General features: G+C 43.4%; 2 protein-coding genes across 2 annotated transcripts in view; one reads left to right on the top strand and one right to left on the bottom strand.

Annotated features, from left to right (window-relative positions):
* Positions 1-9,835, bottom strand: part of ANKH (ANKH inorganic pyrophosphate transport regulator) — a 130,192-nt gene extending 120,357 nt beyond the window's left edge. Inside the window, exon 1 of the mRNA XM_045863336.3 lies at positions 9,344-9,835. Within this exon, the coding sequence (XP_045719292.1) occupies positions 9,344-9,439 (96 nt within the window). The 5' untranslated portion in view covers positions 9,440-9,835. The remainder of the gene's footprint in view (positions 1-9,343) is intronic.
* Positions 9,836-10,294: 459 nt separating this feature from the next.
* LOC123834231 (zinc finger C2HC domain-containing protein 1A-like) overlaps positions 10,295-18,808 on the top strand; it is a 172,102-nt gene continuing 163,588 nt past the window's right edge. The window contains 2 exon segments of the mRNA XM_054504721.2: positions 10,295-13,493; positions 13,618-13,710. The gene's annotated coding sequence lies outside the window, so the exon portion shown is untranslated.

The following is an 18,808-nucleotide window of genomic DNA, read 5'->3' as shown; positions in this document are numbered from 1 at the left end:
GCCCTTCAGTGGGTCTCCACTGCCCCTGTGAGTCCCAGCTCCTTCCTCCTCACTGCTGAACCACGTCTCGGGATGTCTGGTAAACACACGGTGGACTAACTACTCGTGCTAGGGAACCTGCCCAGATTTGGTCAACAGCCCCATCGGTGTGTGGCCCAGGTGGTGTAACACCCAAAGGTATGTGCCTTTGTGTGGGAGTAGAAAGGAGATACATCTTGACTATCTGTCAGGTCCAGATGATGCAATGCTGCAGCTAAAAAGGGAGGGGACAGGCACCATGACCCATTTTCAAGAAAAACAAGGTCTCCAAGAGTGCACTGGGGAACCACATTCGAGTGTGAAATCTGGGGCTGAGAAGACACACTTTGACTCCCTTATTTCGGATCCAGCTGGCTGCAAGATGCCTTTCTGGTTGCTTCTCCACTGGGCTTGGCTAGACTCAGGAGGAGGCAAATGTTACCTCTTTCTCATTAAGCATGGTTATTTGTTACTGTCCTCTGCCCAGTCTGTCTTTATAAAATGTCAAATTCAGGCCACATATGGTGGGAGGCCTCCGTGTCCCAGCCACAGCAAATTTCCTGCCAGGCCATTTAAAGCACTCAGATGTGAGGCAACTTTTTTTTTTTTTTTTTTTTTTTTTGGTAATCTGCTGTTCTAGATTCTCTGCACTACTATTCCCCTCTATTAAAATGCACGGCCCAGTGGCCAACAGATCTCCGGGTTGTTTATGGAGCAGCATTCAAGAGGATACAAACTTCTTATCGTCTTAAAGGCAGCTCTGAAAACAGAACAGGCCCACCGAAGCCACATGGCAAATCGTAAAAAGGACAGCCAGAGGCTCAGATACTTTCCCAGACTTAATGTTATATTTTTAAGAAACAGCAGGGATTCTGAAAAGCTTCTCGACATGGACTCATGATCACTTAGTTAAGACAGTAACCTGGAGTGACCGGCTCTCACAGCCATAAATGCTGGCATTAGGACTACTGATCCTCGAAGCTTCTGGACCCAAACCAGTCCTCTTTGGGTCTCTCACAAAATAAGCGACCTTTACTTCTCACATCCTCGGAAATCCCAGCCACTAGGCCAACGGTGGCCCCTTCCCATCCTCAGCTCACCTGGCTCCCTAGGTAGAGTCTCATTAACCTGCCAGCAGACATTCTGCTTTTCAGCCATTTCATTCCAGCTAAATGTCCCGAGGGGCCTCAGCCTCTCCTTTCCAGTCACCTCTGCAACTGCTTATCAAGGATTCCCACTTTTGCTCTCAATTTTCTCCCAGCCTTGAGTCAGAGGGCCCCCCTGCCAGCCGTGGTCTCCGTCCCGATGAGGCACAGGAAGTGTGCTGGTGAGCGTGTGCCTGGAGGTGGGCACAGGTGCCTCTCGCCCCCTCCGCTCTAGGATGAGGAGCCACGCACAGCCCCTCCTCCACCCTGAGGCTGGGGACAGTGAGGTCTACCGATGTCAGGAGGCGACTGCGCATTTGTAGCACCAAACCCATCTTTACAGAAAGGCAATCCTCTACCAGTGCCTGGCCCATCTGATGCTATCAAAATACCATAAAAAATGCAAAACCCAGCAAGGACCTGTGAGCTAACTTACACCAAAATGTACTCCCCCGACTAGAAACCCCAGGGTATTTCCTGAACCAGATGTGCAGATGGTTTCTGATAACTCCTTATCCGGGGGAGAAAATTACCCCCTTGGCCCTGACATATAACCAAGTTTTCACCCTTCCCAGGATGGACTTCGAGAACATGTTTGTTATAAAGGAGCAATCACACAGAAGCAACAGAAAGTTGTGATGCACAGGTCAGTTAGTTGACCGAGACAACTGTCCTCTTTGTCATTTTAAGCTCATTTGCCCTTAGCACCGTGAGTGGTATTTGGTTGGAACAGCAGCTGAATGATCCCCAAACCATGGAAAAAACAGATACACAACAAACAACAAGAAACCCCGAGTCTGTATGGCTTACTATGAAGTCTGCTAATTTACCTCTACTGTGACTCTATATTCACCCTTGCAGATGGGGTGCTTCCCACTTCGGTGACAAGGGCTTTTAGAGAAGAGGAGGCAAGGGGGTGACCCCAGCCAAAAGACAGCTACCTCGGAATAGTGGGCACAGCCTTACTGTTCTCCTGCATTTGCTGAGCACCTTGCGTGTGTGATCATTAACTGCACTGTGCAATTATACACATTTATATATCGGTGCCCCCCCGATTGCAGAAGTGTTTCACGTATGTTTTCTTAACCAGGATCTAAGTAAGTTGAGGGCCGGACCATGTCAAAGACGGCAATGCTTCCCTCGTTCAACGGTCACTTGCTTGACACTGACTCTAGAATGTCTCCAGAACAGAAACAAAATCAGCACAGGTTAGGAAAGCAAGTGTCACGAAGTGTATATGCTTTTTCCCAAAGGAGGCCTCCAAAATGATTTAATCTTCATGTTTCATGGAATTCTTGTAAATGTTAGTTTCTTAGGCCTGGGGCAGATCCGAAGCAAGAAATTAAAAAGTACTCATCGTGTGTTAGCTATTTTTATTATTATTTTATTACTTTTATTGTCTTGGTCAGTGCCAAACTCTTTAAGTATTTTGACTACCACCCGTCAGCAGATATCCCTGACTGCCCAGCACAACAGGTATTTACAAGACACCAAAAAATGTTACATGGTGTTTTGCATACTGCATTTATTTAATAAGGTGGACAGATGTGCGATACGTATTTTCAGCAATGATAATTCTCGTACTAAAGAAAGAAAAAGAAAACCAACGATTTGAATTTTAAGGGATAAGCTTCTGTTATCAAAAAAAAAAAAATGCACTCATGTAGGCAGCTCATATCCAGATATTGCTGCAGAAAAACAGGGTTTTCCTTATTTCTATTGTGTCTCCACAGCAACTCATAGAGTCTCAGGTGAGAAAAAATACCAGACTTTTTAAAATGCAGGCATCAGCCAAGTCACTCTAGTATGAGTTTCACAGGGTTTATTTATTCCAACTCACATAGGACATTAAAGAAGAATGATTTTCCATGTGGCGTCTCTCATCCTCCCATCCTAACATAACCTGCCCCGAGTCAGACAAGGGAGAGTAAGGAGACATGGAAACCACATTACTGAGCACTCATATACACTGGGTTTGTCACAGCTAAAAAGTGAGATGGTACCATGAACCATATGACTCAGGACTCACTGCTTTCAAAGAATGTGATGGATTCCTAGAAAGAGACTTAGATATTGTCTTGATATATGAAGACTTCAATTATCTTTTGAAGGATATGCTTGGGAAGAAGTATTCTGACAAAGCAGTAGTTAGGCTAGTCATCAAACCAGTCAAGAAATAAATAAGTGGAGAAATCCGCTGCAGGATTATACCTCCGTGGCTCTAGAAGTAATCTACTTACCTAAGTGCATCGAAAGAGAGGTACTTTAAACATAGATATACATCTAAAGAGAACTGGGAAACACCATGGAGAACAGAGTATCAGTTAGACTAAAGAGGTCACGGTGTCCTTGACTCAATATGGACTGCCAGAGAAGAGTGACCTCATTTTCTATGTATGAACGAGAAACTGAAAGAGGTACCAAATTACCCCAGGCATAAAGCCCAAGGCAGTCAGAAAAAACGCATTATCTGCTTATTACACAAAGATGCTCACTGAAACTTTATATCGCAGGAAACAAGAAACCTCAGCATTTAAACAAATCGGGGAAGAAATAGTTGAAGGGGATTATGAGGTTCAGACTTCCAGTTAGAGAATAAATAAGTCATGGAGATGGAAAGCACAGCATAGGGAATATAGTCAATAATATTGTAATAACCTTGTACAGTAACAAATGGTGACCATATTTATCACAGTGAGCACTGTGTAAGGTATAGAATTGTCTGATCACTATGCTGTACATCTGAAACTACTATAACATTGTATGCCAACTATTCTTCTATAATAAAAAGTAATAAAAAATAAATAAATACCATTGCAAAAAAAGTAGGTACTCGATAAGTAATAAAAGAACAACAACAACAAAAAAGCAAATATACAGCAAAGGGAATTATAGCATGCTTGTATAATCAAATATTATGCTGCTATTGAAAATCATACTTAAATACTTGCAAGTGATATGGGAAAAATGCCTCTGTGTTCTGTGAAACATATACATATCTCAATTATGATGGAAAAAATTTGGCAGGAGATATTCAAAATGTTAAAGTTTTTTTCTTCAGGGTGGAATCAGAGGTATTTTTACTTTTTCCCTCCATTTTTAAATACTTAACCAAACTTTTGACAGTTAGCATATATTATTTTATTTTATTTTTTTTAATTTTTATTTATTTGAGACAGAGAGAATGAGAGAGAGAGAGCACATGAGAGGGGGGAGGGTCAGAGGCAGAAGCAGGCTCCCCGCCGAGCAGGGAGCCCGATGCGGGACTCAATCCAGGGACTCCAGGATCATGACCTGAGCCGAAGGCAGTCGCCCAACCAACTGAGCCACCCAGGCGCCCAGCATATATTATTTTTATAATTAGAAAACAATGAATGGCATTTTGAAGTCTATTCCATTAATATTGAATAAATTGAAGGGAACTCCCCCCCTCCCCCCACGGTTGCTTGGAAACTTGGCTTGAGGTTGCCATTTCTGTCTCTAGGTACTCTGCAAAGTGGAACATACAATGGGCAGTTTTATTATCACTTAAGGCAAGCTCGGCCTGGGGAGTCTCTTCTATCAGTGGCCAATGTCAGACACTCACCCTTTTTCATTCTTGTACCTCCTGGTCTGGGGTGGGAGGGGGGATGTATTTCTTTACTTAGTAGACAAAAAGGACATTTATTAAACTATTTTTCCTGGGCCTTTCTTTTTTTCCATTTTGTGATATTAGTAATTTGAGACCCTTGTATTGTGAAAGCCTAACACTAGGATCCCTAAGTTAGAAACGGCTTAACATTCCTATTACCCATCTTATTCTACCAATTGTCACAATCCATATACAAAGCTCTTCATTCACACATTAAAAACTTTGGGTCTTTGAATTATTGTACTGGACCCAACCAGATTCTGTGAATCATTCAGGGCAATCGGAAATACCCACAGTTATCATTTTGGGGTGAGAGAGTGAATTACCTGACACTGGGCAGAACACATTTCTTCCTAAGTTTAGAGAACAATTTCAACCTTCTTTACTCCTTTGAAGCCTTCATAATGGAGTAGTATTTAACACTTTAAGCGCCATTAAGTACCCTAAAGCAAAGTTCACTGATTTATTCTACATAATTTGGTGAACTTGGCTTTTAAGGAATTCAGGGACTTTGTACCAAGTTTAGTTTTAAGTAGAAATGACAGTCCTTTGAACATGGTGACAACATGGACATATGCAGATACTTTAAAGAAATACATTGTTCAAAATCTATTTTAGCAATTTGCAGTGCTCTAGTGATAAAGACTAAATAATTTCTAAAAATTTTATTGTGAAGTATCTGCTGCTTATCTTTTTCCTCCCTTTTAACCAAAGGCAAAATAAGATACACTGTTGATTTATCAATATGAATTATCTGTATAGTTTGGTTCTTCTTCTGTGAATCTCTTGATCAGAATCCCCTGGTCCTGAGAGCCCTTTTTATGATTGTCTTACCTCATAAAATTCAAAATTTGACAGCCAAGATTAAGTTTAAGCCCAGGCTGGGAATCAGAAAAGCCAGAAACTTATTCCTAAATTTCTAAGAACTCCTGGGTGAATTTCAGTGGGTGGGCCCGAGTGGGGGAGGCGGAGAGCAGAATGGCCAAGGGCCAAGCTGATGTGGGCTCGAATCCTGGCTCCGCCCCATAATACTTGTGTGATCTTGGACAAGTGACTTCACTTGCCTAAACCTCTCAGTCTTTCCTCACTTCAATCTGTAAAAATAGAGATAAAATGATAATTCTAGATATTATCATAAAGTGTACCTTGCACCGAGAGACGATGGACTCTGAAAAACAAACTGAGGGTTCTAGAGGGGAGGGGGGTGGGAGGATGGGTTAGCCTGGTGGTGGGTATTGAGGAGGGCACATTCTGCATGGAGCACTGGGTGTTATGCACAAACAATGAATCATGGAACACTTCATCTAAAACTAATGATGTAATGTATGGGGAGTAACATAAGAATAAAAAAAAAAGTGTAAAGTGTACCTTGCACCTACAGGGTTCTACAAACATTATTTTAGTTTCTGCAATAATGGATTGATTCTCATTGTTCCCTATGGTGCTTTTGTTTAATATTAAAAAGCAGGTTATTCTATGCCATATAGCTTTTCTCCCCCATGTAGGACTCAACCCTCCCTCGTCCCCCCAAATTACTCCCACTGCCAAAATTTAAAATGTGATAATAGGTTTTGTTAGTCTTGTTAGAATAACAAGATAATATTTGGATTTCCTCCCGACTGAGTCATAAAATCATAGGGAAATCTATATACAACTGAATGTTCATATATCAGGAGGCTCTGGATGAATCATTGCAGGCTTCTTCCTAGCCCCTCCCCACATGCACTGACAGCTCTGAGATAATTTATGAATATGTAATTCTTTTACACAATCACATATGTGCTGTTTATTCAAATTTCAATGGAATCCTGTATATAGCTGGATTTCCATTTTAAAAGTTCTATCCACATTTTGTACAGAAACAGCAAACTGAGACGTTTATAACCATAAAAAAACCCCTCATCTTTTACTATCTTTTGTTCTTGACAAGTCAGAGACTTAAAAGCTAATGAGATGTTTTATTTTTTAATTTTGCATTTTGCATTTCTTGATCATCTCCAGGGCATGGGACCCAAGGGCTGCTTTGACCTTTGACCTCTGTCCTCCTTTGTTACCCCTCTACTTTAAGATGAGTAAATTATTGAAATATGCAGGATTGTTCACTCAAGGCACGGTGTAATACACCTGCCCATTCTGAAAGAATGGCAGAGATCTACACATGTCCATCTGTCTAAAACACGATTAAAAACCCCTGTCAAGAGCAGAATATTTTCTGAAGTCTAAAGTAGACCTACTTTTGCAAATAGGTTAATTTTCCTCCTCTCTGCTGTGTTTTAAGGCAGTTGGGGGAAAATGCACTTCTATTCTTACCCACATGTGACCAGGTCACTCTTCAACTCCTACTGTAATTCTTTTCCTTCAGTTTAAGGAAATGTAAGTTCTGTCCCTCTACCCTTGCACTATTTTGCAAAACAATTATCTGATACCAGATGGCAAAAGAAGGTTCTGGAAACCTATCAATTCCTTCCCCACTCCTTCCCCCCTAACTGACAAACTATCTCTACCACCAGGCAGCCTATAACCTCATAAACACACCGGCACTTAAGGGATAAGGGCCTCAAACAACACTTGTTGATAAACTTCTGTGCAAAGAGACAATTCTTCTAGTACTTTGCTTACGTCAGCTATGATAATTAGCAATGTTAAAAGGTTAGCAATGTCTCAAGGATGCGTTTGCATTATTAGACCCACTAGGATAAACCAAATGTTTCTTATCTCTAGCCTCCCTTTTGTGACCTGAGGAGTTCCTTTCACTTACACTAAAATCAAATCCTTAGTTATGTCTGCCTGGTATTATATCAAGGCAAATGTGAGGCAATACTATGGTACGTTTCAGGTCGTTTAATTACGACAAAGAATACTCTCACCTTCACCAGTTATCCCATATAATTTTCTTTCTCTCTTTCTCTCCCTCTCTCGCTCTCGCGTACGTGCTCTCTCTCTCCGACACACACACACACACGCACACACACACGCACAGACACTACAACAGTTCAGGGGTAAGGGATCAGGTGAGCAGTCACGGGCTTTCTAACAACCTTTGGGGTAGCTCGAAGAAAATAAGCCTTAAAATAGTAAAAGGGGCAGGTGAACATACAGCACTTGACTCATCTAAAATGTGCAGGGCAGTGTAGTAAATTCAGATCCTAGAACCTTTCCACGGATTATAGGAAACACCTCAAGTCACCAGTGAATTAGGAAAGAAGGGAAGGTGGGCGGGAAGGAGGCGGAGCAGCAGAGACGCCCTTCAGGGACCCTAGTGATCAAAGTGTCAAAGTGGCAACAGAAAAAATATAATAGTTCACCAAAGGAAATTAGTTGGCTTACCAAAGGTCTCTAGAGACTATACTACCTTGTGAACACTTCTTGGCAAGACAATTTGAAGTAAAAAGCAGCTTACAATGTGGGCTAAGCATTAGTGAGCTTACAGACTTGCATCAATCGAAAGTTCTGAGTACAGAGAGACAAATCCAAGCAGATATTCATCAGACAGAGCAAACAAACCCCCTTCTGAAAGTGGGTTTTTAAAAACTAAAAGTGCACAACTATATAGGTGCATTTTCTATACAAAAATCCTATGAAGTCGCTCGACTTAAAGGCCAAGAAGTAAGGTACTACAGTACCAGGAGTGAGGCTCATCACACGCCGCGGCTGGTTCCCACACCTGCCCGTCAAGGTGGCAGGCCACTGCCCCCCACCCCCAGCCCCTCCCTGGCCTTCAAATGCAGCTGCATCCCGCTGGAGACTGCGAAAACGGTTCCTACAGGCAAAGTGCAGAGTACCAGTGCCCCGCTGCTGGAGAGTCTGCAGCTCTGGGGATTTGCAATGACGCCACATGGAAAGAAATGGGGGAAAACGTGAAAAAGAAACAGACGAGAAGGCAACAAACAAAAATGTGCTCCCCTTCTTTAGTGGACCAAAAGAAAAAAAAAGAGAGAGAGAGACCCCAAACTAGAGATGGCCAACGGTTGGCTTATCAGGACACATTTGGGCACCCGTAATTCATACCTGGGCAGAAAGAAAAAAAAAAAAAAAAAAAAGAAAATTAGAAGTACCTGGAAAATCAACTTGGACACATTCTAATACAAAATCTCCCCATCATCGCCATCACCATCACCACCAACACCGGATAAAGAGAAACCAAGCACTTGAGCTATTAGCAACTACATTTTACTTACAGATCTGAGGTTTACATAATAACAAATTACATAATACTCCTGCTGTGCACTAAAAACCCTTCTATAGGTGAAGCTTTAAACCCTCTGGTCTTTTAACATTTTCCAGAGAGAGCTGGAAAAGTCTGCTGAATAATTGGGGGGAGGGGGAAATGGAGCGCTGGAAAAGTCATCCTTGACAAGCTGCAAGCCCAACCAAATGTTCCAGGATAAAAAGGGACTCGGAGCAGGTGACTCCCCGCTGCTCTCAGCCCCTGGCGCCCGGGTGTCGAAGGCCAAGGCAGAGAGAGCCGGGCGCGGGGCGCGGGGCGCGGGGTTCAGGGCGGAACTGCCCGGGCCGGGCGGGGGACGCGGGGGGCGCGGCCGGGGCTTACCTGCTCCCCGAAGTCGATGGCTATGTTGGTGATGCCCAGGGGCACCAGGAACCGGATCAGGGGCCAGTAGTGCGTGAGCGCCGGGAATTTCACCATAGTCCCCGCCGTGGGCTGGCCCCACACACATCTGCCGCCGCGAGGGGACTCTGCCGGGAGGCGCGGGGCGAGTGGGCCGAGCGGGGGCGCGGGCGGACCGCAGCCGGGTCCGGCGGGGCCTCGGGGCGGCGGCGGCTCCTTCTCGCGGCCGCGACGCCCTCTCCAAGCGCGGCGGCTCTAGCAGCAGATCCGCAAGCTCAAGTCCATCCCTGCTGCCCTCCCACACAACAAAGATCTGCCGGGAAAAAAAAGAGGAGGGACAGCGGCGGCGGCGGCGGCAGCAGTAGGTTCTGCTGACAGCGGCTCCATTATAAGCGCTCCGGGGCCCGGAAATAAATAAATAACCGCGCGCACGAGGCGCCGCCGCCGCCGCCGCCGCCGCCGTGCGGAGGAAATCAGGGGCGGGCGCGGAGGCGCGGACACCGCCGGCGGCCCCGGGGGCGGGCGGGCGGGCGGCGGGCTGGGGAGGGGCCGGGCGCGCCGGGCGGGCGGGCGGGCGGCGCCCTCCTTCCCTCCGCCGCCGCCTGCGCTCGGCGCGGCCGCGGGGGGCGCTGCGCACGCACAGGCCGCGGGGCCGCCGCCGCCGCCGCCGCCGCCGCGCCCGGGGGCGCGCGGGGTGGGCCTCGCTGCGGTGCCCCGGCCGGCCAGGGGCGGCGGCGCGAGCCGGCGGAGCGGCGGGGCTGGGGCGCGGCGGGGGCTGAGGGGCGGGGGCACAGAGCCGCTGGAGGCCCCGGGGACGCCCGGGTTCGGCGACCGAACCCTGCCGCCCGCCCCGCGGGGCCCGGAACTGCGGTCCCTTCGGAGTCCCGGGAGTGACCGGGGCGTGTGCGAGCCTGGCAGCCGGGGGACGTGAGCGCGGACGCGCGGGGAGGGATCGAGGCGCGCGGGGCTGCGAAGGAGCGGGAGCCCCCGGCTGTCCCTGGGAGAGCGCCGCGCGAACCCCGTCCCCCGGGGGCCGCCTCCGGCGGGCGGAGACGGGCGGAGGAGGCAGCTCCCGGGCTGGGGCTGGGGGCCTGCTTCGGGCCCGCCGGGGAGCTAGGGGCCGGGAGAGACGGAGTGCCGCTCTGGGCGGGCGCAGAGACCGAGCAAAGGTCGCAGCGAAGGGGGCATCACTCTCGGGGTGTCCCAGGGGAAAAGGCGCCGAGGGCCGCGGGGACCGCTCCCTGCACGCGCCCAGGCCGGGCCCGCCGTCCTTTGGAGCGCTCGGACCTGCCTCCAGCACAGCTTGCTAACAGGGAGCCCAGAGTCTCCTCAATGCACCGCTGTTGTAAAACAACAAACTCGAAAAGTCTGTCTCTTCTAGATAAACAAGGGGAAAGAAGAAAGAAAACACTGGTTTTTTATTATACCGTGCCCCAGTGATGTCAGGGTAAAGAATAGCTGTGCTGAGTGTTTTACCTAAAACTTAAGACTGGCTTGACAGCAAAGCCAGCATCCATCTCCACCAGCGCCCTGGGACAGCAGGGTTGAGGCCCTGTGAGGGAAGAGTGCCTCATGCAGGCAGGGCGTTTGTGGGAAATCTCTGTCCCTTCTGCTGAATGTTGTCCTGAACCAAAAGCTGCTCTTAGAAAATAGTTGAGTGGGGGTGGGGGTGGGGGGGAGCCTCCCGTGCAGGGGGCTTCGTGGGTGTGCGACCCGCGTAGCCGGCGCAAAACCCAGCGTTTGGAAGGACCTGTGTTTGGTTTATCCGCGACACTGTTGCCCTCTTGAAATTTCTAATTTTTGAAGGAGAGCCATCCTGCTCATATGATTTTGCACTCCTCCGCCTTGCACATGATTCTTTTAAAGTGTAATTAGCATAATGAATTAAAGTAATGTATTATTAAAAGCAATAAAGTAATTTTGCATCTAGGAATGAACCTATTACCTCACATTTAGCTTTGTAAAGCTGGTGTTCATAGCGAGCCAGAGACCTCAACATTCTGGTCTCAGGCATTTCACAATTTATTTGAAAAGATTAAATGTTTTCCATATTTTATGCCCTTTAAAAGAGACCTTTTAAAATTCCACACAGTCCATACAAGGCCTTGAGAAAGAAGAAGATAATTCACCCTGTAGCTCTGATGTAACCCCAAATGACATCCCCTATAATTAACATGAAAATCTGGTAATTATTTATTGTGTTATATGGTGTCAAGTAATATTATTTAAAGGACTTTGCAGCAAAACAGGAAGTACTTGTGTATAGGACTCTCCTCCATAGCAAGTTTCTGAAAGGTGTGTTTTAATATAGTCAAATCTTATTTAATATATACGAAGAGAGCTTGTTATTTAAAGGAATTCTCTGGGAAGGAGTTCTTTTCTAAAGCAAATATCACCTTAGGGTTTATCCATTCTGTTACTCTAGGTTTCCATGGGCTCGTTTTACTCAAAGCAATCTAATTACACTGACCTTTGTCTGGAATGTGGGGTTGATGAGGTCCTCGATCAATACTCATCAAGTCCGGTTTGCTTTGGCTGGTCTCTGGACAAGGACCCGCCACATTGCTGCTGGTGCTGCTGCTGGTCAATGCAGACACACGCCTTCCCTCTTAAGGAGAAATAGTGAGAAAGTTCCAGTGAATCAATGAAAGGCCGCCATCCTTGTTTGAGTATTCTAAAAGTGTATTTTTTAAATGAGTGATTGAATAGTGTCATCTTTGATTAGGGCAAAGAGCACTTTTTAGATTTGAGAGCCCTCTGAATTTCAATCACACAGTGGCAAAGTTAATGGGACATTTGATAATTTTTTTCTGTCGAAGACTCAAAATCAGAGAACTGATTTCAAAGGGAGTTTTTGGCCTCTCTTTTGCTTCCTCTTTTTAACTTAGTAGTTGTTTGAAAAGATAACTCCAGAAAAACAAGTGATGATAATGAATGGGGAGTTTTCTAAATTACACAGAACCCAAGAAGAGATCACAAAGTCATTCACATTGGATTCAGAGTGTTATCTTTCAGAGGGTACAGCTTTATCTTCAATTTATAGAGTTTTTGATCAAAGGACATTGCAAGATTTACAGACTCTACGCTCAAAAGTGTAAGGAAAAAATACATACATATAGAAAAAATGCTGGAAGAAAATGTGCTCAACTATTAACAGTGTTTAGATACAGCTTCACAGTATGATTAATTTCCTTTTATACTTTTCTATATTTAACACAATGTGCATATAGCAGCTTATAAAAAGAAAAAGTTTTAAAAAATATTTACAAAATGTCATCAGAATTTCAAGTGGGCATTAATATCAAAGCATGGAAAAAGTTACTCTTCACAGAAATAATTTCAAAAATGACCAGCCGTATACCATTGTGTTGATGTTTAAAATTATTAACTCTAATTTTTGAGGAAGATAATTTAAAAAGAGAAACTAAAAGCTACATGTATGTCTTACTTTTTTTCTGGAATTGATCTCAAATGACTATGTACAAGTTACCCCTATATCTGTTGCATAGGACAGAATAAAAGGTCATGTTTAAAATCATCCAGTTCTATAACTCTGTAACTCAGATTTACTTAATTTGAGGTGCCCATTGGCAGCAGATTGAATTGTAGCCATGGACAGGATCTGGAGGAAGGTGTCATAAAGATTTGTGTAAGACTATAGAGTTATCTACACACATAATTATCCTCTATCATGTATTTGTAACCAGTTTATTTAACAGATAGTTCTAGTGGAAAAGATTTAGTCCTGGATATTGGTGTCTAGTTTTGAAATGAATAGGAACCCCCCAAAAAATAGACTAGATATAAGTTCAACCCTTATCGTTCTACATCCGAGCCTCGTACAATTTTACTCCACGGCCCATTGGGGATGCGGTGTGGGGAAGCCTCTGATTTCTAGGCTATTTAATTTTGTTCATATGAATATTGTTCTATTTGATGAAGTCATGATTTCTGCCCAGATCCAAGCTTCTGGAGAGCAGGAAGAAAAGTTGTCTCCTTCCCCCGAAGCTGCACATTTTACTTTTGCAGTGTCTGTGTCATTCCAGCCCAAAGCCTCGTTACAATTTACCCAGGCCAATGATCAAAGCCAGTTTTTGTACTCTCAACACATCCCAACGATAGGAGGTAGGAGGTGAGTGACATGCGTAAATGGTCCAGAAATGGAGTATTTGCTTTAGATAAACTAGAAATAGCTAGTTATATTCTGCTAGGAGTTACAGTTCTCACTTTTAATGACTTCTTTAATATTTTTGAAGGGACCACACAGATGCTTCCAAAATGTTGAACCACAAAAAGGAATGGGGAGAATTTCTAACATGCTGATATCGAGTGATCTGCAGAACATTTTGGTAAGTGAAAAAAAGCAAGGTGCCAAACTGTGAAATGGCATGCTATTTTTGGGAGGAGGTGGGTAAAATGGGAGAGAAATATAAATATGGTTGTGCATGCATATGTGTATTTGCTTATATTTGTGAGCAAGTCATACTGGGAGTATAGTCCAAAAGTTATTCAAATGCTTATCTATGGGGAAGGAACGAGCACAGGGTCAAATAGGGATGGAAGAAGGAATTCTCTGAATGTATTTTGTAATCTAATTTTGGCTTTGGAAACATTCATGTTTTAAATGTTGAAAACATAAAAATAAATCAGAAGAAAACAATTATGGGGAGCAGACATATACATGTCATGCATGGTTTTCTTTGTTTCCTCTTTTATTCTGAGGAAAGGATTTTAGACAGCTTTAATCAGAGCACAGCTATATGCCTTATCCATATATAAAGCCTTTTTATGTTTTATTTTTCTAAAAAAATTTTTTTTTTCTATAATTGCTAGAGAATGAAACATTTGGAGAGCCTCTTGCCAGGTCAGTTATGTAACCTGATGGCATTGTGTATTGATAACTATCATTATACGGTTAGTACTGACTGGACATCCTTAGCATTTTGATAATATGTAGAAATCAGGTTTTGTCACTTCTCAGACTTTACTATCCCAGAGAAGAGGCAGACAAACAATAGCTCTATTGTTACTGCATTTTAATTGAGTCTATTAATTTGGTTAATTAAGGTATTAATTCATCAGACAAATATGTAGCACAGTGTCACCTTCACATCAAGTGGATAGCTTATCCCTAAATTCCTATATTCCCACCAGAGCATTTTTATATTTGAAAAGGTTCCTGATTTCAAAATGATATCCTGCAACACATTACATAATTTTACTTGTGACTCCATAGATTCAGTGGTTGAACAAGGTATTAATGAAACCAATGTTATTTGAATCTCTATGTAGATCAGCTAACTTTGTTTTAATTCATTCAGCAACCTCTTTTGAGCACCTACTGTATGCCAGGCATGGTGCAAAGTATATGGGTATGCAGTATTGAACAAAACAAACATAATCTTCCTAAGACCGAAAACAATGTAAGGTGTCTTCTCTCACTGCTCCTATTTGAAGCTGTACTGAAGGCTCCAGCCAATGCAGTCAGGCAAGTAAAGGAGATAAAAGGTAGGCACACTGGAAAGAAAAAGGGTTTTTTTTTTATTCGCAGATGATGAGATACTTCAGATAGAAAACCTCAGAGATTTTTTTTTTTAAAGATTTTATTTATTTGAGAGAGAGAGGGAGAGTGAGCACAAGGAGAGAGAAAGAGCACCAGCGGGAGGAGGGGCAGACTCTCAGCTGAGCAGGGAGCCTGAAGACGTGGGGCTCAATCCCAGGACCCTGAGATCATGACCTGGGCCGAAGGCAGATGCTTAACTGACTGAGCCACTCAGGCGCCCTAACCCCAGAGATTTTGTAAAAAAGCTACTAGAACTATTATATGAGCTTAGCAAGGTCACAGGATACAAAGGCATTTACAATCCTCAATTGTGTTTATATATACTAGCAGTGAAAAATTGGCAATTGAAATTTAAAAGCCGTCATTGACAATAGCATTAAAATTCATGAGCTATTTAGGGATAGATCTAATAAAAAATATTGAAAACTATAAAACATTAGGAGTTCAAAGGAGACCTAACTAAATGGAAAGGTATGATATATTAATGGACCAGAAGGCATTATTAAGATATCAATTCTCCCCAAACTGGTCTACATATTAAACAGAATCCCAATCAAAATCCTTTGGAAAAAGAAAAAGCACAGGACTGAGGATAGCCAAAGCAACTTTGAAAAAGAACAAAACTGGAGGACTCAAACTACCTGATTTCAAGACTTACTGAAAAGCTACCGTAATCACCACAGTGTGGTTCAGGTGAAACATACAAATCAATGGAATAGAGTAAAGAATCAGAAATAGACACTCACATATATGCTCAATTGATTTTTCACAAAAATGGCAAGGTAATTAAATGGAGATGGAATAATATTTTCAGCAAACGTTGCTGGGACAAAATAATGACCCGTGAGCCATACTTCATGCCATGTGTACAAATTAAGTAAAAATAGATCATAGATTCAATGTAATAACCACAATATTTCTAGATAAATACATAGGAGAAAATCTTTGTGACTGTAGGTTAGGCAAAGATTTCTTAGACATAACATCGAAAGCACAAACCACATAAAAAACATTCATAAACTGAACTTCACAATGAAAAACTTCGGCTCTTCCAAAGCTCTTGTTAAGAAAAGTAAGAAGACTAGCCATGGATTGGGAAGAAATATTTACAAAATACATATCTGATAAAGGGCTTGTATCAAGAATGTAGATAGATATCTTTTCAAAACATAATAATAGAAATACAAATAACTCTAAGTTATGTGTTTCGTAAACACATGAAAAGACTCTCACCTTCATTACTTATTAGGGAAATGTGCATTAACACCACCAAACACCTACTAGAATGGCTAAAATGTAAAAATACGGCAAAAGCTCCCAAGTGCTGGGGAGGTTACCGAGCAAATGGAACTCTCATGTATCATGTTGGGAGTGCAAAATGGTATGGTCACTTTGGAAAATGGTTGGACAGTTTCTTATAAACTCAAATATATACTTACCAAACAGCCCAACAATTCCACTCCTGGGTATTTACCCAAGAGAAATGAAAACATATGTCCACAAAAAGACCTGCATGCAAATGTCTATAGCAACTTTATTCATGACGAGCCAAACCTGGAAACAACCCAAATAACCATGAACTGATGAATGGTTAAACGAGTTGTGATATATTCATACTGTGGAATACTACTCCCAATAAACAAACCAAACTACTGATAAATACAACAATTTGGATGAATCTCAAGTACATTATTCTAAGCAAAAAAGCCTGAGTAGCGACTCAGTATGATACTCTTTCAAATGACCTATGGAAAACACAAATTGTAGTAACAGAAATCAGACCAGTTGCCAGTGCTGGGGGTGGAGTGGGAGAGATTAAAGGATCCACTACAAAGTAGTACAAGGAAAATTCTGTGGTGATAGAAATAGTTTACATTTTGACGTTGGTTGTAGTTACACAACTGCTAGAACTGTCTACCTGAAAAGAGTGAAATCTTGATATATATAAATTATATCTTTACAAACCGACTTTTTAAAGTAGGCTCCATGTCCAGCATGGAGCCCAACGCAAGGTGTGAACTCATGACCCTGAGATCAAGACCTTGAGATCAAGACCTGAGCTGAGATTGAGAGTTGGACACTGGGGGTGCCTGGGTGGCTCAGTCAGGTGAGCATCAGACTCTTGATTTCAGCTCAGGTCATGATCTCAGGGTGCTGGGATGGAGCCCAGTGTTGGGCTCTGTGCTCAGAGGGGAGCCTGCTTGAGGATTCTTTCTCTCCATCTCCCCCTTTCCCGCTCTCTCTCTCAAATAGATAAATAAATCTTAAAAAAAAAAACAAAACAAAACTCAGACACTTAACCGACTGAGCTGCCCAGCTGCCCCAGTATAAACCTACTTTAAGTAAAACATATGAGTATATATACACAAAATAATCCCTTCCTTTGTGGAACAGCCATTAATCAAATAAGCACACAAATAAATACACAATTGCATGTAGCATTCAACAATACAGCTGGCCATCTCCTATCGTAAAAAAGGGCTGGATAAGGAAGTTTACAATTTATGTTTAAATATTAAATCAACTCAGGTAATTTGCTTTAGAATTTGTACAGGGTCTTCTATTTGCTATATTACTAACAATAGCTAATATTTACTGTCATTTTTCTGAACACGGATGCTGCACTAGATTCTTTATACATATCATCTCATTTAATCCTCAAAGTAATTCTATGAATTTGCTACTGTTACCATCCCCTTCCTTTTTTTTTTTTTTTAATGCAGTGGAAGCATAAACACAAAGGGTAAGCAAATTTCTAAGGTCTCACAACTAATGAGCCGCAAGGTTGGTACTCAGTGTAGACACACCTGATTGAAAGCTCTTGAACTCCATGCCAGGGCTTCTTGATGGGGTATGCTTAAAATGCATAGTCTCGGGGCTCCTGGGTGGCTCAGATGGTTAAGCGTCTGCCTTTGGCTCAGGTCATGATCCCAGGGTCCTGGGATTGAGCCCCACGTCTGGCTCCTGGCTTGGCGGGGAGCCAGCTTCTCCCTTTCCCTCTGCCTCTCCCCCTGCTCATGCTCTCTGTCTCTCTGTATCTCTCTGTCTCAAATGAATAAATAAAATCTTAAAAAAAAAAATGCAGAGTCTCAGCCCTCCCCCAGAGACCGGAATTCAGCCTGAAGAATGGAGTAATCCTGGGGGCTGCATTCAGAAGCCCCCAGGACATTCTGATGCATTTACCCCTAATCTACAGTCTGACTGATCAGCAGAGTTTCAAGGATCATGAAGGAGATTCAGAATCACAAAACAGCAAGGCTGGATGGCATTTTAGAGATTATTCAACTGTGTTTTTGTTTACAAGAGACAGGAAAAGGCAGTGGGCTCCAGGAGGGAGAGCAGTGGTGCTGGGAGTTTCTCAGAAATGGGGAAATGAAGGATGGCTTGGGAGAAGAGACAGCGGGAAGTCAGGGTATCCCAAAGCGGAGTCAAGGTCACCAGCTAGAGCATTGAGGGGGGAGAGGAGTTTGCCTTGATAATAACTTCCCACTAGCCTCTCTATGGTGCTGCATCATTTGCAAAGTGTTTTTTACATAAATTACATTCGTCACAATGAATCTATGATAAGGTATATTAGTTGAATTCCTTTGGTTGGATGTAAGAGAAATCAACTTAAACTAGTCTAAAACTACCATCTGGACTCTCTCCATCCCTAAATCACTATTTCTCTTCCCTTCCCTTCCCTTCCCTTCCCTTCCCTTCCCTTCCCTTCCTCCCTTTCTCTCTTCTGTCCTCCTCTGCCTTGCTGGTCCAGATCACGAGTAGAAAATGCTCATCCATAGCTCCCGAGCTTAGATATCAGGTCCCTTTTGCTCCCAGGTCTATATTTCAATAGAAGGGTCCCTAAGTGGGCCAGGTTGGTCAGGAGCCCAGGCTTGTTCAAT

Source organism: Mirounga angustirostris, unplaced genomic scaffold (genome assembly GCF_029215605.1).
Source record: "Mirounga angustirostris isolate CCGP_5_RB_7025 unplaced genomic scaffold, mMirAng1.0.hap1 SCAF_7, whole genome shotgun sequence".
NCBI lineage: Eukaryota > Metazoa > Chordata > Mammalia > Carnivora > Phocidae > Mirounga > Mirounga angustirostris.
The sequence above is the reverse complement of the archived record's forward strand: the minus strand, read 5'-3'. Positions and strand labels throughout refer to the sequence as shown.